The sequence below is a fragment of the Falco rusticolus genome, chromosome Z, assembly GCF_015220075.1.
Source record: "Falco rusticolus isolate bFalRus1 chromosome Z, bFalRus1.pri, whole genome shotgun sequence".
NCBI classification, from domain to species: domain Eukaryota; kingdom Metazoa; phylum Chordata; class Aves; order Falconiformes; family Falconidae; genus Falco; species Falco rusticolus.
In genome coordinates this window covers 58,766,303-58,788,279 of record NC_051210.1, presented here as the reverse complement: position 1 = coordinate 58,788,279, position 21,977 = coordinate 58,766,303, and the positions used below count along the sequence as shown (strand labels likewise).

Sequence of the window (21,977 nt, the reverse complement as noted above, 5' to 3'; positions counted from 1 at the left end):
GTGCTTTCACCATGTGAAGCTCACAGGAACACTGATCTCACCAGCCTAACAAGGTGACTCTAAAATTGCCATTTCTGAAGACTCAGGGTTTTTAGAAGTTTACGTTCATGTGTTTGGTTGATGCAATGAGAGCAGTCAGGTGGGAGGTATACAATTAATTTGACATATTAGATATGTTAGTTAAGAGTGACAGACGTAACCCAGTGACCGATTCTATGCCTAATCACTACAGCAGAGGCCAGCACCTCACTGGGGCAAGTTAAAAGGGAAGCTGTTATGCTAGAAGTTAGAAAGAAAAAGTATTCCTCCATTCAACCACAAAAGCCTGGGGACAAGAAATGCCATGTTTGTGGAAGAGAGTCTCCTTTTGCAAGTGTAATCATAATGTGCTGCAAAATTCCTGCAGTGAGAGTTATCCTTAAATTGACCCATCATTTCCGTATTGTTTAAGAGCCTTAACACAACACTTTGCCATGGCCAATGGTTGACAGCAACCATTATTTCAGAAGACACTGCATCTCAGCCTGGCAATTGCAATGCTGTGGCGAATTGCACTCTTTATCTAGACATCATGACAAACGCAGCACCTGTACAAACTAAATTTGGAAAAAGAGAAGTTGTTTCTGCTTCCAGAAACTGTACAGCATATTAAATGTTTGGAATAACAAAAATGGTTTTTAGGATTACAAGAATTTTAAAAATAATTATATAGAAATTCATACAACATACAGAGGTAGAAAAATGCAAAATGGAATAAATAAGCTGGAAGCAGAGCACGTTGTTAGTTTAAAGAAGGAATTCAAAGATGCTCAGAAGCAGAGTTTTTAAGTCATGTCTAACAAGACAAAAGGCATTCTCCTGAAGTCCACCTGTGGTGGGTTGACCCTTGCTGCACGCCAGGTGCCCACCAAGCTGTGCTGTCACTGCCATCCTCAGCTGGACAGGGGAGAGAAAATATAGCAAAGACTTGTGGGTCAAGGTAAGAACAGAGAGATCACTCACCAGTTACCATCACGGGCACACAGACTTGGCTTAAGGAAATTAATTTGTGACCAAACAAATCAGAGCAGGGTAATGTGAAGTAAAAATCAAATCTTAAAACATCTTCTCCCCACCTCTCTTCCTGGGCTCAACTTTGGCCCTGATTTTCTCTGCCTCCTCCTGCGTTGGTGGGGGTGGGGAATGGGGGTTGTAGTCAGTTCATAAACACATTGTCTCTGCTGCTCCTTCCTTCTCACGCTCTTCCCCTGACCCAGTGTGGGGACCCTCCCACAGGAGACCATCCTCCATGAATTTCTCCAACATGAATCCTTGAATTACACATGAAACTGTAATGTGCAGTCCTTTAGGAACAGACTGCTCCAGCGTGGGTCCCCCACAGAGTCACAAATCCTGCCAGCAAACCTGCTCCAGCATGGGCTGCTCTATCTCCATGGATCCACAGGTGGTTCTGCCAGGACCGTGCTCCAGTGTGGGCTCTCCACAGGGTCACAGCTTCCTTTGGGTGCATCTGTCTGCTCCAGCGTGGGGTTCTCCATGGCCTGCAGGTGGATATCTGCTCCACCATTAACCTCCATGGGGCTGCAGGGACACAGGCTGCCTCACCATGGTCTTCACTGCAGTCTGCAGGGGAATCTCTACTGTGGTGCCCGAAGCACCTCCTTCCCCTCCTTCTTCATGGTCTTGGTGTCTGCAGAGTTGTTGCTCTCACATAGTCTCACTCCTCTCTGTGGCTGCAGTTACACAGGTTTTTCTCCCCCTTTCTTAAATATATTATCCCAGAAGTGCTACCACTGTTGCTGATGGGCTCAGCCTTGGCCAGAGGTGGGTCTGACTTGGAGCCGGCTGGCACTGGCTCTGTCACACACAGGGAAATCTTCAGCTATTTTCTCACAGAAGCCATCTCTGAAGCCTCTGTGCCACCAAGACCTTGCCACACAAACCCAATACACCATCAAAGTCATGCAAGGCTCCATGTTCACCATGTAGGAACCTGGTTCATTGTCAGCTCCTGCTTTGAAGAATGCATTCCAGCATGGTCTTTACAAACACCTACAGTACAATACCTACAGTCTCCAGATGCTGCCATGAAGGTCAAAGCTCTGTATTTATCTACAAAGATGCTTTCTGGCATAGTAGCACACTACATTTTTTCTATGCTGGTTCTTCCAGATGTGTGAGTTTTGATACAGCAGGATAGAAGGAGTGGAATATTAAAGTAAGGATGTATGACAGGAAAGGAGAGGTAAAGTCAAGCAGTGTATTTTCCTCACTGCATTAAAGAAGAAGTAAGGTCCTTACTCATGTTGCTAACCTAAGTAAGCAGCATTCCCTGTCCCTGCATCTGGTGTAGCAAGCACTCTTCCACCTCTTTTTCATTTTTGTAGATATCACTGTGGATAGTGTGTTTGAGAATTACAGGTCATACAACTGGTGAGTAGCATGACCTTCCAATAAATGAAAAGCAACAAAATGAGTAAACACTTGTCAGTTTAGAGAAGGTACCAAATTATTTAGGGACACTGCCAAAGACCGGATCGATGATGACAAAGTGTTACCATAGAAACGCTGGCAGATGTATCTGGATGCACAAAGTGAGCCCACCAGCTGTGCCCTTAGTCTGTAGGAATGGCACCTCTGAGCTGGGAATGTAGCATGATTGAATCAACATGGAAAAGTAGGAGTAATGCTAAATTAGGAGTAAACGTCTCCTTTAGAACTGGTTTATGGCTGTCCTCAACTTTAGTTTGCTGAGAAGCTGCAAAGAATTCACAGTAGTTAACAAACGGCAATATCCAGGTTGCATGCCACCAATACTTGTCAAAGTTAAGTCACTGCAGCGGCCTTCCATCCCAGGCCTAGGGTGTGCCCTATGCTTTCTCACACAGGTCCGTCACTACTAGAAGTTCAGGTTTTAGCAAACCACCATTACCTCCTGCCCTGTGGGAAATCTCAGGAATGTCTCATGATACCCTGTGGTGCTGATTACCTGAAACAGCATGGGCAACAGTCAACCAGGCAAGTGAAATGTGGAGATTCAGATGCACAGCGCAGTGCTGGTGGGACATGTTTATACGCGTGAGGGGTTTCCTTGTTACCTGTGTCTGCTCAGGAACGGGCATTGTGTGGCCTTTTGGGTTGGGTTTTGTGATCTTGCCCCACGTGCACCTAAAATTCAAAAGACTTGGCAAGATCACTCACCAAGGACCGAGGAGGAGTGGGACCGTGTGTTGTCCAGGCCACTGTCCGGCCCCACGCTGACATGCTTTGAGGGCTGCCTGTCTGTACAGCGTTTGTACTCGCCCCAGCACGGCCATCGCAGGCCCAAAGGGGGCTCAGTGAAGGAGAATGGAAACTGCCATTGCCATGGGAAGTCTTTAAAGTACTGACAACTTTGGTGGTCGCTTGCTTCAGACAACAGGTAAGATGGTCACGATAAAACGGTAATAATTATTCTTTCGTTGTAGCGTAAATTTCCTCAGAAATTGGAAGACAGCAACTAAAAAGCTACCAAATGCTTTATTTGTCTGTGAAACGGAACTAACACGCTTGTCAGTCATTCCGCAGAATTTCCCCCTCATCAAATCACGGCCGGCCCGAGGCGCCGCCTCACGGCTCGCGCCACGGCGCCCCCCGGGTCCCGCCGCCGGCTCGGCCCCCGCTCGGCGATCGATTGCTCAGGCCCGCCTCGGCCCCGCCCCCTGGAGGGCCGGTCTCCGCGGAGCTCGCCTCGGCAGGCCGCTCCCGCAGCGGGAGCTCTGGCCGCGCCGTCCCGCCGAGCCGCCGGCGCAGCGGGCGCTGAGGGACGGTCCCTCTGCCGTACCAGCCGCCCGTGGCGCGAGGGGGGCGCGGACAGGTGCTGCTGCCCATGCTGCGGTGGCTGATCGGTGGCGGCCGGGAGCCGCAGGGCCTGGCGGAGGTACGGCGGCGGCGGGCGTGGCGGAAGCGGGCAGAGCAGCTGGCGGCGGGGGGCGGGGCCCGGAGGAGCCTGGGGCGGGGCGGGGAGCGCTGTCCCTTCGGCCCGGGGCCGCTGGCGGGGCTGCTCGTGGGGGCAGCCGCTCTGGCGGAGCGCGGCGCCGGTAGGGGACCCCCCGGGGAGTTTTTTGGGGGGAGCGCTGGGAGGAGGGGGCGCTGGGCGGTGACCTTCCCGTCGGGGTGTGCCCGCCGTCTGGTGGTAGCGCGGCCCGGCGCCGGGCTCTGCTGAGCAGGGGCCCGTCGGGGCTGGCGCGCAGCCTGTGAGGCCTTCGGGGTGTGCGAAGGGGTAGCGAGCTTCGCTGAAGAGAGGGAGGGGAGGGGAGGGAACCCCCCCAAAGCACGAGGCGGATTCCCTGGGCTGAGCTGCCCAGGCGCTGGGGGACGGGGAGCCGTCTCTGTCGGGGCGTCCCGGCGTCCTGCGCCGCCCTCCCCGCGGGGGGGGTGTGCTCCTTAGCTTGCTAGCAAGCCGGGTCGGTAAGGTGAATTGTGGGCAGTAGTGTATTGTTTGTGTGGCCCGGCTGAAGTTTGTAGTAGTCTTGTAGCATTTTTCCATACTTTCTCATCTGTAAAATAAACTAGGCCTACGTGGTGCACAGAACGCTGACGTCCTTTCCTTTGCCTTACTGGGAAAAAGAGTTTTACCAGATTTGAGGGAGAGATTGCTGGAATTTTCTTTTCTCTAAGACCCTACTGAAATTCCCAGCCTGGGTGTAACAAGAGTTAACACTGTCACTGGGCTCCTTGCACACAGTGCTTTGTGATTTAGACACGTATGAGGAAGTAATTATTTTTCAGCTGCTGTCATGACAATATCATGTTTTTTTTCAAACGGCAGTAGTTACTTTGGTGGATGTTTGAGTCTATACTGATTTAGAATGATGACGTCTGGGAATGCCTCTGACCTTTGTCATCAGTCAAAATGTTGTTTGTGTTGCAGTTATAATTGGCAGTTTATGTGCAGTTGCTTTTAAAGCAAGATGGGAAATACACAACAGCTTTCTAAGATGTGCTAGGAAACTACGCTGGTGTGTGTTCTTCTTCAAAGTTTAAACTCTGGCTATGGTTTAGTTATATTGTGATTTAATAAAGCATGAGTCAAGGTCTAGTACAGTTCTTCCATTGCCATTTGTAGCTTGGTTAAACCTGATCCACAGGACCTGTGTTCCCATCGCTACCACTGATTTACTGAAAGATAGTGGTAGTTTTTCTTCCTGAATAACAAATATTGATAAGGGTTAGATAGTCCCTAAACTATTTTTGTTCCCTTTCCCTGCATAATGTGATACTGATTAATCTAAAGATCATCTCCATAACATTAATTCTCTCCTGTACCCTTCCTAAATAGAGAAGGAAGCCCATAGTAGTGCATGGGGTATGGACTTAAGGTGCTGTTTCATGTGCTATGGCTGCAGCCAGTCATGAAAAGACTAGATGTATTAGTGACATTGCACTGAGTGAATAGAGAAAGCCTCTGGCAAAGCTGCCCTAAAGTTATTAAATGTAAATTTTTCCCTACCCACTTCTTTTTTTTTACTATGGAATTGAAAATCATTTAGACTTAAGCTCATGAATCTCTCCAGTTGATGTCATGGTGTATATCTTAAGCAGGGTGGCTCTGGGAATGTGAGCAGTCCAACTGCGGTAGCATTATGGTCTGCATAAGCTAATTTATCATGCTCTGTGATACATATGTATGTCTGTATACTCTTGTATCCATAGTTTTGGTGAATGGCTTCAGAAAATCACACTTTTAAATGCTTCGCATCCTGGGGGTTATAAGTTGTTGTGAAGCTGAGATGACTCTTGCAGTTTTTTTACTATTATTGTAGTGACGCTTACAGGTCCTACATAAAAACATGCAAGTTGGGAATGGATTCCTCTAGCATCAGCATCTAGCTTTCTCTTCTAGAAATTTGGTGTTGCCACAAGAGAGTTCAATCAATAATTTATACAAAAATAGATTTCTTCAGAGAAAGAATGGATATGTAACCCAACACTCTAGTAAATATTAATGAAGATCTGAAGAAAGCATAGCTTGTTGTGTGAGTACTGGGGGAAAACCTGTTATTTTGTTGTTTATAGTAGTTCATCAGCACTCTACCTTTCAGTGTTCACAGGCATTCATAGATTTAAGAAAAAACAGTATTAGACACATTGTTCAAAAGAAGTAATGCTGTCTTGTACTGAGTAGGGAGCAGCAACAGAATATATAATTGGGATGTTCGTGTTACAAATTCTGACTTTTTCAAAGTGGTGTTATAATTATTTTGTGAATGTATTTTCTGTTGGTAAGCAAAAATGGAAGTCTGCTGACTACAGTATTACTAATCTCATCCAGTGATGCTGAGATTTGCTTAGCATTTTTAGAACTCAGGTGTTTTTTTTTTTGTTTTTTTTTTTTTTTAAGGAATGTTTTGATTAACTTTTGACAGCTGAACTCCAAGTTTCCATATTTGTACAACTTTTCATTATAACCATGCAGACACTGCTTGCATTATTTTAAATGGGAACTGCTATTCTCACATAATTACATAAAATGAGGAACAGTTGCTTCATGCAATGCATCAGATAGCACAAAACCAAGATAAAATCACAAGAACTAGCATTTTGACAACCTCTTCATTTTAAAAATAAACACAGATTTCTTTCCCTTTTTATTAACTTTGTCATTCTTAACTTCTGAGGGATAGGATCATAGTACCAATATGGAAGAAATAGAAAATAATTGATTATTCCTGCAGGAAAATGTTGACATTTCTGATGATAACCTGTGTCTTTCACACAGGATTACCTGTCATGTATGCTGCATTTGGCACAGTGTTCAGTAATTACTGTTTCACAGTGTAGGTTCTGTTGAAGTCCTCAAAGATGAGACAGTGCTGGAAGTAAGATGATGTTGACTGTCCTGTAAAGTAAGTCTTGAAGGAGGAGAGTCCTGTCTCTGAGCTACTACTGAGCTATTTAGTTGTTTCAGAATGTGGAAGACCTTAAATACAAAAAAGTTGTCTTCTGTTGAAACAAATTGATGATTCAGAGTAGCAGAACTGTCCTGCTCTGAAACTGCAGTCTTATGCAATATTTTATTGACCCTGCCTAGTGATTTGCTTGCTCTGAGTGATTGATTGTTCTTTTAATTAATAGTCTAGTTGGGGGTAATTGCAGATGCTGTTCTGTGAAATGATTGATGATTCTGTATGTTTAAGTGGGTTGCTTTGGTATTTTGTGAATGGAGTCCCAATGGATGATTTGTATATTATGTGACATAACAGCATTTTTTCTTATTTATTTTAAAAGTATCATCTTTATATAGGATTTTAAAATTGAATGGCAGATGAAAGATACTAGAGGTTCACAGACCTTTCAGAAGAGGTGTAATGTAATGAAAAACTGAATGTATGGTGCATTGAGTCATGCAGCTGGCTCCACATGACAGCTTATGACTAAACTGGGTTTTCATCTTGGTGTGTCAGGGATTAAAGCAGTACAAAATGTTTTTGTTAAAACAGAAAATACTATATTATAATTTTAAATACATGCTATAGAAAGATATTATTTACTTCAAATAATAAGAAATTATCTTTTGTAATGATTTTCATTAAGACAAAATGGTATTTCAGAAACTTAACTTCAAATACTTTCAAACGTGAGTCTATATGTAGACTGTTAGACATTACAAAGACCTGATCAAAATAATTATGTCAGAAAAAAATAAATGTCATTCCTTTTTTATGAATTTTAGAAATCATCTGTACAGACAATTGGTGAAGATCAAATACAGAATCCTTACACGGAGCTCCTTGTATTGAGAGGTCATCAAGATATAGTACGATTTCTAGTGCAAATAGATGACTGCAGGTATGAAATCACATTTCAAATTGTTTCACAGCATCCTTGGCAATACTTCAGAGAATATTTATGAAAATGTAGTAATATTTATAATCCTCTCCTTTTTTTTTATGGGGGAGGGCAGGAAAAGCCTGGAGTTAAAAAAGGCAAGGGATGAACACTCCCTTTTCATGTTATGTTACTACATCTTTTGGCTTCTTTTGCAAGTTACACTTTTATGAGAAAATTATGGTGATGGAGATATGCTTCTTGGTACAAATTAATTTGTTTGAAAGAAATGCCTTTAGCTAATTCAGCCCCTCCTTTTCAGGCTGCTCCTGGGTTGAATGTTCCCTTCTGTACGTGCATACACACACTTTCTCTCAGGACAATATGCAGTAGTGTCTCCTCCTGTTCTGAGTGGATATATGTGTTGTATGTTTTTGTGTTGAAGACAGCTGTTATTTCACCTTTTGGTTTTACAAAAGAATGTAATGGTCTCCTACAGATACACTGTAGCAAATGAACGGGACATTGTCAACAATATTGAATGTTGCTGTTCCTTGCTTTCCAGTCTTTTGTTACAATTTCTTCTGAAACTGTAGTGCTTAATTCAGTTGAGGTTTGGGTAATGCAGTTTTTTTCTGAACTTCTCAAAACTGGAAATTTTCACCCTTTATTCAGAATGACTGCTTAGTAAAATTCAACATATGCCTAATGTCTGCATTACAGATCTCTGATTTGATCTTGTTCATCTTGCTGTCCTTCTTTGAAACTGACGGTTCCTTTGTTTCTTTCTTCCAGTGTTTAGCTGCATGCACTTTTTTTATAATTCCCTGACAATCTTTATCTGTTCTGTTCTTAGTTCCTTGTAGCTAGGTCCAACTTCATTGTGAACTCTGAGGACAGAGTTACCTAAAAACTGTAAAACTGATTATGAAGCACAGATGAAACCACTACATTTACCATTGTCACTTTAGAAGTGTGACTGAGAGAATGAATGATGATAGTTTTATGTTCTGATCAGGTTTCTGTCCTATCTTTGTCCAAAATAGCCTTGCATGTTCTCTAATTTAACTTAATCCTCCAAGAGGGGAAATACTTATTTGTCTTAAAAGCCAGCTTGTGAAGCCCTTAGTCAGTAATAAGTGTAATGACTCTTGGCTGATATGGAGAATTACTTAGAAAACCTTTAGAACTAAGAGCATAAGTGATAGGCAGGAGTCTCTGTTAAGGAGGTTTAGTAATTTATATCTCTTATGGGTTAGGCACAGAAGGGGATTTTTAATATATTTATCAATACACTACACAATGTTTGCATGGGTGAGCATTTGGCTTATATCCTTGCAGTGTGCAGCAGGTATTTTGTGAAGGAGGGTTCTCTCCTTCCCCAGGTACATTGATCAGGCAGGTGGTCTCTTCCAAATTTGAATGCCCACAGAATGCTTTCTTCTAATAATTTTGTAAGTGTATGTATATATGTGTGTATATCTATATATATATATATATATAGATATAAAAAAAAATCACAGAAGACTCCATGGAGAATTTTTAGCTTGTCAGTTTTCATTCTTAATGTCATATTCATATATATCTATATCTATCTTAGAAATATTATGTGCATTACCATAAAATTTATTTTTCTGTGTTATAGTAATCTACCAGAAGACTCATAAAAATGGAAGAATCTCATGGGATTTTTTCCAGTCCTTTTCTTTTCCCAAAGAAGTTACTAAAATAACCTTTCCTCAAAGTACATTTTTCCTCAAACACATAATGCAATGAATATGATCAGTCTTCATAGAAATACCAGAGTATACTTAGATTGTACACACTGCCTGATGCAAAAAAATCTTTCACCATTTTGGGCTTCATTGTATGATAGGAGGTAAATTATTGAAATTAAGCTAATGATGAGTGTAAGACTAAAGCCTGGATGGCCGCATTGAAGATAGGTTATGAAATAGCGTATGGGTAAGGAGTATGTTATTTAGCTCATTAATATTCTCAGAGTTTGAGGAGTTTAATAGCCTCACTGGACAGTAATTCTAAGGTTTTATTTATCAAGAATAAGGTAGTTTCTGGACTGTTAAGCAGCTGATAATATTTTCAGTTGATTCTTTTCAGTAAAATTAGTATTGTTACTCAGCTTCTGAAATGTTTTTATTTAGTTTCTATAGCTATTCCATTGTGTGCTTTTTGTCAGCTATTGTAAGCCAAGTTTCACGCTTCAGGTCTTTAGATAGTATCATCTTATTGAGAATTTTGCAGAAGGATTTTCTTGTTTTCTCAGTGGCTCAGCTAAAACCAGTGAGTGGAAAATTTTCTCAGATTGGTTTTTTAAGATACTAAATAAATCCTGTATAAATGTAACAGAAAGCTGTTTGGTTTTTTTTTCCTTCTTCTCTCTTGTACTTTTTGGACACGAATTAAGGGTTATATTGATTGGAAGATCACTAAAAAAGGCTAAGCCTCACCAAGAGTTTTCCAGAAAATGGACTGAAATAAAATTACATGTTATACTCTAGCATTTGACACCTTAAACTAAACAGTTAGTAAAACATTTTAAGAGTAGCTTTTTTTTTTGTTGCTCATTTGCCCATTCCTTGCTTCTTCAGGAACTTGGCAAGGTTATAGACCAGGGGTCCTCAAACTACGGCCCACGGGCTGGATACGGCCCCCCAGGGTCCTCAATCTGGCCCCTGGTATTTACAGACCCCCCTACCCCCCCCAGCCCACCAGGGGTTGGGGGGGAAACCAAGCAGCCGCAGATGACTGCCTGCCACTCCAACCATGCACCAGCCCCCTGTTTAAAAAGTTTGAGGACCCCTGTTATAAATGATGGTGATCATGACTGGGAAAGAATCAGGTGACCCATGGGTCTGCACCTTGGTGAGCAAGATGTAACTGTAGGATAACTGACTCTACAATATACCTTTATTTTTAAACAGAAATCCTGGTTAGAAGATGAGGAGGACACAAAATAGCACTCTGTTGAACTTACATGTTGATGAATTATACTCATACCTTCTTTCAAACATCAGTTTTCTTCCCAGGATTTTAAGTGGCAGGCAGCTCCAATATTACTCAAGAAAGGAATTGGAATTTAAAGGGTTATGGCTGAATTGTGAGGAAGTTGCTATTTTAAGTTCTTGACATTGTGATAAAACAAGGTGTAATAGAGCTAAAAGGCAAATAGAGATAAGGAATTAATGTTATCAGAGGTGTATGTGTAAAATTGTTTTTTGCTCTAATCTTGATTTGATATAAAATAATGAAAGATAAGAAGAAAGTACAACTTACACTTTTTGCTATAGTAGAATAAAACACGAGGAAGAAGGAGGGAGGGGACACACACCCTATGGCTAAGACTTACCTGTTAGCAAGTTTCACAAATGTAATGGCAGAGTCTAAAAGAAAGGACATGTATATTGCTAGTGAAACCATTCACAGCTGGTAAAAAAATCAGGAGTGACATAACCTCTCTTCTTCATGACTTTCTTGTACATAGTACAAATCTTAGTTCTATAAATATTAACTGTTTAACCCTTGGTGAAGGCTTAAAAAAAAAAAAGAAAAAAAATAGAAGGTAGGTATATTTGCAAGAAAAAACTTAATTCCAAGTTTTTTCTTGCAAATATAAGGTCTTAGTTCTGTTCTAGGCTTTCTCAACTCACAGTATACCTTTACGGGAATAGCTGGGATGTGTGTTCCAGCTGCAGTGTGGCTGTGGTGGGGCCGAAGTGCAAATATAGGCAAATAGTTAGATACTTACTCTAGTCTAGGAAAAAAGATTGAATTTAGGTCGGACTTTGTTACTGTGAGATTAACACGCCAACATGAAACTGTTTTTGCCTCATATGGTGTGCCTTCCAGCTGGATTTTTAGCAGAAATCAAAATTAGCACCTTAACTGCACTTGCTTTGGGAGTTATTTTAAGTCACAGTTTAAAGTATCATGATTTAATACTGGGCTCCTCTACTCCTGGGCTGAACTCAGATAAGTGGTTCGTAACTTGTTGGATGTCTTGCAGTCAGTTGACTTGAGCTCTAAAACCAAACACCATTAGTTAGTTATTTGGTGTGTAAGATCTCTTAAACAATAGAATTGGTTCTGTAATGTGGGATTCTGTTTGTTATAGTATGTATTGGAATTCTTAAGACTTGTTCTTATATTAAATATATGTTGATAAACACCTATTTAAATGTACTGACTTCAGTTTATAAACTGTAATTGGCATTTACAAATACGTGTTTATTCTTTAAAGCCCGAGTCTGATACATTTTTCTTACATAACTGTTTACTGCTTTTCCATTACATTATGCTATATTGAGTTTTCAGAGCTTTTTTCCCCCCCCCACCCAGGTTTGCATCTGCAGGAGATGATGGAGTTGTATTTCTGTGGAATGCTCAGGTTAGCCTTTTTTTTTTTTTGGGTGGTAGTGATGGTGGCTTATGTGCTCTGGAGAACGTAGGAGTTGGGAGAGGAGTTAGAAATGTCTAGCAGTGAAAAAGCAGAATAAATGAGGATTGCTGCAGAGTTACTGTTTGAAAATGGAAAAGTGGAGGCAGTCTGTCAAATCTTAGTTTACAGTGGAGAGCTAGGAAAGTAAAAGTTGTATGAACCCAAGAGAACAGTAAGTTTTAAAATTTAGCATGTTTTGAGAAGACTGATTTTAGAGAGATTTGAGCTGAAACGATGATGTGAAAAGCAGAAGTGTGTATGAACTTGAGGCTTTAATTCTTTTAAAATACCTTTGTTGCTTGCTGTAAACACTGAAATGTTGACTAGGAACTCAACAAATATATAGTAAGGTCCCAATCCTGCCAAGATTATGTACTTACAACTTAAGTATATATATTTCAGTGGCTCTGTTAGTAATATCTATTTGTAGTATAACCAGTTAGACTAAATGGAGAGCTTAGACAAAATGGAGAGCTAACACAAAACTGTATTGGAAAGACATGGGAGTCAGCAGAAATTAAACATTTCAGGCAGTGCAGAAACAAGGCCTTAATTGCTTGCTGTGATAAAAGTTTTCTTGTAACTTTTGAAAACCTTAGTAAGACGTTAGTTTATTGTGGAAACAGCATTTTGTAAGTATGATATGCACTCTTCTGCTCTGTGCTTCTATCATTGACAAAATTACAGAGCATTAGACCTATGTTAAGGAGGACTAGTATGCAAGCTGAATTGTTCAATAGGAAGTCTAAAAGGGACACATATTGTGCTGTCTGAACTGTGAGTATCAAACATTCAAAATAAGGAAGAAAGAAATCAGACTAAACTTTTTTAGAAACCTGAAAAATTTGTGGCATTCATGATGGTGTGAAATACGGAAGGGGGAACTTGAAACTTTTCCTCTCTTTAGCGCAGTTTCAGTTAGTGCCTTGCTGTTGTTGAAGGCCTTTTATAGTTCTGTAATTTGGAAAAGGAAATTGCTTTTGACTATTCGAAACCATGTATCTCAGTATATACACTCACGTGTGTTCTGAGCAGTTTGTGAAGGTAAAACTAATGTAGATAGCCAACTTAGGAACTGAGTTCTGTTTTCTACTTCTGTAGGATTTTTATTACATTTTTGTTAAAGCAGATCTTCTGTCGTTTTAATTTAAAAACTTAGCCTGTGTGTGTAAAGAAGTTTACAGTTAACACTACCCTATATTTTAATTGCAAGTTTAAAATACCAGTATGCCTTTGCATGTTTGTAGGGATTTGTCATCTAAACAGAGCAGAAGTCGCTGCAGTTATCTAAACTGCCAACTTAAAGCTATAGATAATGTAATTAATAAAGCTGTCAGGAAATTGGCAGTAATGTATTTGCCATAACTCTAGGTCAGGTTTTCCTAATCATTAAAAAACCCCTACTTTTTCAAGAGAGGGTTTTGTCAACAAATCTGAATTGCTGTAATATCTGTTATAAAGGGTGAATGGCCAATATTTGCATAAAAGTGAAATTAATTTAATACAAAACTTAGCTCCTAAGGGCTTTTAGAGTTGATTGTTTTTTTTTACTCTTAGAGTAACTTTTATTATGTACTACTCTTTTACACTATTACTTCTGTTATTTAATTCTAGGTAAGATCTTGAACAGTAATAAAGGTAGTAATAAATAAGTACACTTTAGAAAGGGACATTTTAGACTCTTAGAAGTTCTTGCTTTCAAACGTCATTTGGTACCTATGTCTTATGGTACAGTAGGCATTTTCCAAATTTTACCCTTAGTTTTCCATGTTTTTATTTTTCAGACCGGAGAAAAACTTTTTGAACTTCGTGGACACACACACAAAATTACAGCTATAGCACCATTTTCTTCGCCAGATGCTTCTGAAGAAAAAAAAAATTTGATTTTAACAGCATCAGCTGATAGAACAGTTATTGTATCCTTAGATCTGGAAAGGATTCAAATTTCTATGGACTTCTAGTGTGTTTTACTTTTAAAGGTAGTATTGAGACAGGCTGCAGGTTATTTGAATTTATTGGCTGATAATATCTAGTATATATAATTGGATTACACTAGGATTTTACTAGTTATTGCTCACAAGTAGATGCAGTGCTTGCTACAAAAATGAATCCATAACAGACCTTTATTAATATGTCATTTTGGCCAAATACTGAAAAGGCAATCAGGGTTTAGAAGACTGAGTCTCTGCATACTGATTTCCCAATCTGTTATGTGGTTACAAACCCACCAGTTGTAATATATAAAAACCTTTCAGTTTTCTTAATGAATAAAATCAGATTTGGGACTGCACTAGTGGCAGACAAGTTCAGAAAGTGTCATGTTTCCATTCTACTGTAAAGGTAAGCTGAGGAAACCCTAGGTATGTCTGTTGTTTTGTTGTATACAAGAATCTATCTTGTATGTCTCATGGGCCATATGGGCAGGTGTGTTAAAATGAACAGCAGTGTTTGGTTTAAGAACAGGTGTATTATGAGTGGCTGAGAAGTGGGCACAATTATTCAATTGTTTTTAGAACTCTTAATACCTCAATTTACTTTTGGAAAAGATGTAGAACAAAGGTCACTTCATGGCTTGGTTTTGTTACTGTGTTGGAAAATGCAACCTACAGTCAAACTAGGTCTTGAATGCTAATAGTAGAAAAAAAATCACTGAAAAATCTGTTTTTGCATTGTTGATGGAAAAATGTAACATATAGGATGTAATTAAATCTGTATTTGTCAGGAAAGTGACACCTTAATAATGTATTTCATAGTACTTACAGCTTTATCTAGCTGAAGCTCATGATCGTTTCACTGTGAAATTCCCTGTAGAACTTTTGCAGGGGACATATATCTGATTTTTGTTCTGCAGTGTTTGACAGTTCTTCAAAGACTGGATGTATGGTTGTCTGGAGGGAGTGATCTATGTGTTTGGAACCGAAAATTAGATCTCTTGTGTAAGACCAGTCATCTTACTGATGCAGGTAAAAATGTAAATGACTCATTATAGCTGTTAAAGTGCAAGTAAAATGGATCTGTATAATGATGCAAAACCAACTTGGCAAATTCTCTTTAATTCTAATGATAACATTATGTATAGAGCCACTCTCTATTTTTTTAAATGTCATACTTAATCGTTTCAGAATTAAGACTGCTTTTAATCTCCTATGCTGTGTGAATTCTAGAATATGCCAAATCTCAGAAACTGTATACTAGCTTGGACTGACAGGGTGCTGATTTATTCATGTTTGCTGTAATGTGGACCAGATCCTTTGACTGGCTTTCTCTGTGAACAAGTGGGAGTTTTATTCCTCTTAAGTAAATTATTTTTTTTCTCCTTTCATTCTTCCTAAGTAAAACTTTTTAGTAGCAGAGCGGTAAAGATTTCCTTTTATTATTAAGAATCAGTACTTTTGATGTAGAAAATGCAGGTTTTGATAGAAATACAGTAAACATAATCGGATCTGAATGCCAGTTATGCTTTTTTATTAATAAACTTATATTATCTGTCTATGCAGAGAAAACTGTTGCATATTATTTCCGTACTTTACAAATATTCTGATGAAGCTGTGAATCAAATTCAAAGTTGGAACCAATATTTAATTTTATTACAGAATGGAGTGGTGGTAGGCAAAACCTTCTGAATCTTTGAGTATATTAGTACTTCTAGTTCAGTCTCAACTATCATGCCAGATACCGGTTGGAAGTGGTGCTGTGGTGCTTAGCGCGAGGTGCTATTAAAAGTTTTGTAGAAGGGGTCAACAGGATGTGCAGCATAGGCCCTCTCTTCCCTTCTAATCTCTTGCTTCCTTTGTGGGGAGAGAGACAGATTGCTTATTCCTTGGGGAATTTTCCTTTAATGGCGTGGCAGCAGAGACTGGGAGAGTTCTGTGCAGGATGAAGACAGAGCAACAGCAAGCTGGACATATTATCTTGCACCCTATTATTCTTCAGCTGGGTCTGCACAGTATTTCAGTGTTATGCATACTGTGGTAGTATTGGTATCCAATAACTTTGGTACTGCATATGTTTATAGTCTCAATAATTACCACAATGTCCTTAATACTGTCCGGCATTAGGACATAAATATATTAACTTAAACTTTAAAATAAAAAATATTTTAATTTTAAAATAAAAAGATTATTGATTCTCAGCTTCACCTTAAGTTTGACATTCAGAATTCTGCTGGATTCAGGACCAAAACTCCTGAGTCTACTTCTATCTGAGGTGATCTGTTCACTTCCAGTGTCATTTCACTTTCACTTCAGTTGATACGCTTTTATTTTAATAACAACTTATAAGTGGAGGGAAGATTGTCTCGTGGCCAACGAATATCCTTTTCTCCCTTATTGCCTGTATTTTTTCAAAGGTATCAGTGCTTTGGTTGAATTGCCTAAAAATTGTGTGGCGGCAGCTGTTGGCAAAGAGCTAAGTGAGTATGTTGCATTTCTTTTAAATGTTCATGTTCCTCTATAACAGTTGCTTATCAGAGAGATGTGTAAAGAACACACTGTTGTAATTGTGTAGAAGTAAATGGTATTAGGCTGTGACTAGCAACCTTCTTCCTTTTCCCATTATTTGACAATACTAATCTCAATCAGGAACTATGTTGAGATCTGCAGGACAAAACTTTCCTATAGTCTTTGTTATTGTTACTACTGTTATTCCACCTGTCCAGATGAGATTGTGGTGATCTACATTTCTCCTGGAGAACGTCTGGAACTCATTATTTGAACTTTCAGATACTAAGCTTCTCTAGAGCGTCCTTATCCTTCTATCAGGACTATGAGAGATTGCGAGTCTCATTGTACTGTCCAAAGCTATAATGAGATAATGTGATTGTTCTGTTGCTTACGTGGAGACAGGGTTTTCTGTGTATGCAAACTGTAAATCATCAGCTAGCTGTTGGTGGAGAGTCTTTTAAATAACTGAGTTTTTATAAAATTACTGAAACTTCAAAATATGGAAAAAAATCCAGGAGAAAGAGCACTGAATCAGCAAAACAACAGACTTTGCTCAGTGTGATTAAACAGCTGAAAAATAGCAATCTGATATTCTGATGAAAGAATCAGGAGGAAATTAAGAATAGTCTTCTTGTGTTTAGACATCAGTATACAAAGAACTTCCATCTGCACTTTGTACATTTCATTTGGAGTGCCCTTGAGATCTCATAAAAGAAATTCCAAGACTGGTTAAAATAGTCTTAATTCCTGGGAATCTTGATTATTGACCAGAGAATATTGCATCCTTTTGAATAATAGTTATCAGTCAGATGAACCCTTAAAAAAGATGTTTCACTTTTCATTTACTTATCCTTAAAGATGTCTAATACTTTTCACTTCTGCTTTCTGCAGCTTCTGGTGTTGACCAGTTCTTTGAATTTCAGAGTTACTAGTCTGAAATACTTTATCCTATAGTTGCTGTAGTAAGGGCCTTGGTAATAACACTGAAATAATTTATTTCCCCCCCCCCCTTTTTTTTTTTTTTTGGTGTTATGAGTGGTCATATTGCATGTCTTATACTACCTCACTTATAATATGTTTTAGTTTCTGTCTTTCTGAAAACAATGTGTTTTATTTAAACATAGCTACATTTTATTCTCAATGATGAAGCTTATTTAGATAGTTTATCTTTGAAGTAATTTTTAGGTTGATTGCTGCTGTTGATGGGTCTGAAGGTTGGAATGTCCGTGAAGTAAAACGCCTTGTTGACCATCAGGATAACATTTTGTCGTTAGTCAGTGTCAATGGTAAGAGTAATTTTATAATATTACTAGTTCTGTTAGTTACCAGTGGGATATTTCAACTATGGAGCTTTTATTGGGACCAAACTTTTAACTGGAGTGGAACTTCCAAACTAGTAGATGTATCTTACTGCATCATGTAAGATAAAAGTAAGGTTTTTGATTATGAAGAGGAAGCAATACTGGGCTTAAAAAACCAATATGCTACCTGTGTTAAGTATTGTTGAATCTGTTCCTTTCTGTGTGTGATTAACATATTCATGTGCAGCTACTTGAATCTTGCCATTAACTCTTCCGTTTAATTCATGATCAGTATTTCTCTATATGGCAAAGACATACTTTGCTGTACACGTACTTGTCCAAGGAATAGAAGGGTTTTATATGCAGGCAAAAAATGAACTTGAAATACTTGTATGTACTTCTGATGGTGTTTCTTGCCTTTCTGTACTGTACTGTGCACTGACTGGTGAATGTTCTCCTTCCTAGTTTTAATTTTACAAGAGAGCTCTCATCTTTTGCTTATGTGAGCTATGCTAGGTAATCAAATGAGTATTTACTCAAAGAGAGGGGATTTTGTCCAGTCAGTTACGTACTACACATTCTATACCTTCACTTGAAAATGGGCTCCCTTAGCTTTCTAGGGTTGTAGCTTTGTGTGAAATGGATATTTTTTTTTTTAATATCATGTGATTTCTCTGTGTGTGTGGTTTTTTTTCCCTCTAGACTTGACTTTTGTGACGGGTTCTCATGTGGGTGAGTTAATAGTCTGGGATGCACTTGACTGGACAAAGCAGGTAACTGAGTGCAACTTCTGGGACTCCTCTGTCCATCCAGATGTACAGCCAGAAATAAAGTTATCCCAAAGCCCAAATGAAACTTCAGTTCAACACTTAACATCTGATGAGGAGGTAAGAAGCGTCAAACAGAGTAAACTACTTCAGTTTGCTTGTTTTAATATGAGTGGCTTCTTTAAAATGTGCACAGCTATTTTTATACAGTTAACAGTTTTTATATAAAATTTTGGTCATTGAGCAAACTGAAGGTTAGAATATGTTGATGGTATGGGAACTAACATAATGGACTGTCGCAACAGCATTTCTTCTTGACTGACAAAGATCTATTAGTTGTTTACAGTACCACTAGAGAAGAATAAACAAGAGGTGTGTGTTTTGATGGCATACAATGTTCATATTCCATGGTTCTAGAAATGCAATTTCCACAGTACGTTGCCTCGAACAGTTATAGCTGAGGGTACTATGAAATGAGTTAGAGAATAGGCATATGTCTGTGCTTAGTAGTAAATAAATATTGCTGCTTCTGTTCAGATGGACTATACTCCAATATACAATTGCAGAGAGCACAAATATGGGTCCAAACCTCAGTCTACTGTAATCATGCTTGGGAGATAATCTAGGAATCCTTGGCCAGAATACTCAGGCAGAATCCAGTTATTGTTCAGGAAACACTAAAAATCCTCAGGTTGTCATTTACATTTGTGAAATGTTACCAACTGTTAGTGGGAAAGGAGAATTCATAGTTAGGGTAGAGTGGGATTCTGGTTTTGGAGCCTGTAGGTCCATTGCTGGGGAATGATTAAGAAAGGGACTCCTGGAAATGGATTCAGAGATATGAGCTGTAACAAAATAAAGGCTGTGGAAAAGCCTGAACGTAGACTGAGGGCCAAGTAGTCACGCAATGCATTTGTCTGTCTATGAAGAGAACGTTCCTAAAATGCTGGAGAGAGAAACATTGAAGGGTGTGGGGAAAAGAGCTGTAATTGTTTCTAATGGTAGGATTTCCAGTGGTTTTGTTGTGTTGCTTAGTTCTAGAAGGATCAAAAAGCCAGTTCTGTTCAGGAGCAGTTCTATAATTCAACTTGAAAACATTTTGATTCCCTGCTTAAAAGCTTCACAAGATATGTTTTAAGGGGAGCGGAAAAGAGTTTTGGAAAGTTCAGAAGTAGTTAAAAAAACATTGCATGTGGAATCTGAGGCTGCTGAGGACTTTCTTCCATTGCAAATAAACAGATTGCTGCAGAATTTTATTTACTGTGAGACTTTTGAATGGTGGGAAGAAAAGGTAGTTCTAACATTATGTCCTGAAATAGAAGGTGCTTTTAGAGCAGAGCTGTCTATATTTTAATGTTGCTACTTAGAAAGTATGGGAGAAATGTATTCCTATAATTAATTACTTTGTTACCTGCTATCTAAAAGCAGAACACTGTTCTTCATGTTAAAAAAATCTAAAATTGGTGTTTTCTCTGTTAAGAAGTTTGTCAGCAGGCTTGGTAGTTAGGTAGTTGGAGAAGAGATGCACTTGTCTAGTTTGACACTGACCTTGTAGGCAGAATTCAGGAACCAATGTGATGGTAAAGGTTCAGCAATACTAGGAAACACTGCTAAGGAGTGCAATTGCTGTCCAGATCTGTGCGTGTGCGCACTTAACTTGGCAGTTAAGATAGGTGTATAGCAGGGGTTCTCAAACTACGGCCCGCAGGCTGCATACGGCCCCCCCAGGGTCCTCAATCTGGCCCCTGGTATTTATAGACCACCCCCGCCCCCCCCCGGGGGTTGTGGGGGGAAACCAAGCAGCCGCAGATGACTGCCTGCCACTTCATCCACGCTCCGGCCCCCTGGTTAAAAAGTTTTGAGGACCCCTGGTGTACAGCTTATGCTTCATCAACTGTTATTTTCTTGGAGTTTGAGATGACCTGGGTTTTACCAGGGCTTGTGTTTTAAACAAAACCAAAAAAAGTGAAGAGCATCTTTTGCAGAGCTATAAGACTATATGAAACTCAAGAGCCTGTTTCAGGGTGGGAGACTGTAAGGGAGAAAATGCTGAGATACAAGAGCGGAAGACTGATGTGGAAGGCTGTTGAACTGACCCTCACACAAAACTAGGAAAATAAAAATGGTCTCAGTGTTTTTTTTCCTTGATTTGGTAGAGTGCTATCAGAAATCTGCGCTTAGTTTCAGAGCTGTTAGAGCTCCCAGCACAGATGTGCACAAGACAAAAAAACCCACCCAACGCCAAAAAATCTGGACAAAGTGTTTTGAACAGTGTCAAAACACTGTTGAATATACATACAGGAAATCTTAGTTAAAGACACTGGTTTACCAGTTTTACAAAATGTTGGCAAGCATGTCGTGTAAACTGCTTATGAGATATTAATGTTTGGGCTGTGTAGATGGAAGCAGGCCATTCAGGTGAAAGATCCAGCATGCCATCACCTAAACAGGGTATGTTCAAAAACAAAGATATGTACTGAATGGAAGCGTTTTGCACTCCTCTGTTTGGTACCAAATACTTATTGTATGTATGTGCACAGGATTGTTTGTTTGTCCTCTCTGAAATCATTACAAGTCAGTCATAAGAGGGTCCAGGTCCAATGATCTGTAAACTGTTTATGGCTTCTTAGGGCTGTCATGATGGTTATGAGGTGGAATCCCTGTGCTTTTTTGAAGAATAGTGTTGAATGCAAAATGGTTCCAGATCTTCACAGTATTGTGTAATACCTATCTGTGAGGTTGTTTCTTTTCTACACTCAGTAGAGCCCAAATGCTTGAGCAAGACCTCTTTGTGCAGCTTCAGTTAAATTTAAAAAAAGTGGCAAAAATGCAGAACGGCTTCCTGTATTCTCAGTTTTTTCTTCATAAAACAAAAGTTTGTCAAAACACAGAGCATTATTTTAGTGTAAGAACATAAATGTTTAATTGCAGAAATATGTTGATTTGTTGGTTTCCTTGGTTTCTGCTTAGACTCTAAGGTACAAGATGAAAATACAGAAATGAAACAACTGCTTAGAGTATAGAAGGTTATCTCTCATTCCCTCAAATTTGTATTTTTTCTAAACTTGCTGATTCTATATGTTTGGGATAAAGCAGTAACACTAGGACAGAAACAAGCTAGATGACATCATAGTACTGCTGGAAATCCATTACATGCAGGGTCATCTTTCAGTATCTGTTTCTGTAAGTTGTTCCATTGAAT

At 39.4% G+C, this 21,977-nt stretch overlaps 1 protein-coding gene and 1 long non-coding RNA gene across 6 annotated transcripts in view; one reads left to right on the top strand and one right to left on the bottom strand.

Moving 5' to 3' along the window:
- Nucleotides 1–1,236: 1,236 nt before the first annotated feature.
- LOC119140952 lies at nt 1,237–21,975 on the bottom strand. Its single transcript, XR_005101794.1, has 3 exons — nt 21,314–21,975; nt 2,707–2,711; nt 1,237–1,247 (listed from the first exon to the last, which is right to left on the bottom strand). It is a non-coding gene; the product is annotated as an uncharacterized LOC119140952 (long non-coding RNA).
- The window catches only part of WDR41 (WD repeat domain 41), a 45,082-nt gene continuing 26,804 nt past the window's right edge, over nt 3,700–21,977 (top strand). For all 5 annotated transcript variants that reach the window (XM_037372609.1, XM_037372610.1, XM_037372608.1 and 2 more), the window contains exons 1-9: nt 3,700–3,919; nt 7,715–7,830; nt 12,166–12,214; nt 14,050–14,181; nt 14,543–14,605; nt 15,117–15,228; nt 16,614–16,676; nt 17,883–17,993; nt 18,711–18,895. In XM_037372609.1, the coding sequence (XP_037228506.1) occupies nt 3,869–3,919; nt 7,715–7,830; nt 12,166–12,214; nt 14,050–14,181; nt 14,543–14,605; nt 15,117–15,228; nt 16,614–16,676; nt 17,883–17,993; nt 18,711–18,895 (882 nt within the window). In that variant the 5' untranslated portion in view covers nt 3,700–3,868. The remainder of the gene's footprint in view (nt 3,920–7,714; nt 7,831–12,165; nt 12,215–14,049; nt 14,182–14,542; nt 14,606–15,116; nt 15,229–16,613; nt 16,677–17,882; nt 17,994–18,710; nt 18,896–21,977) is intronic.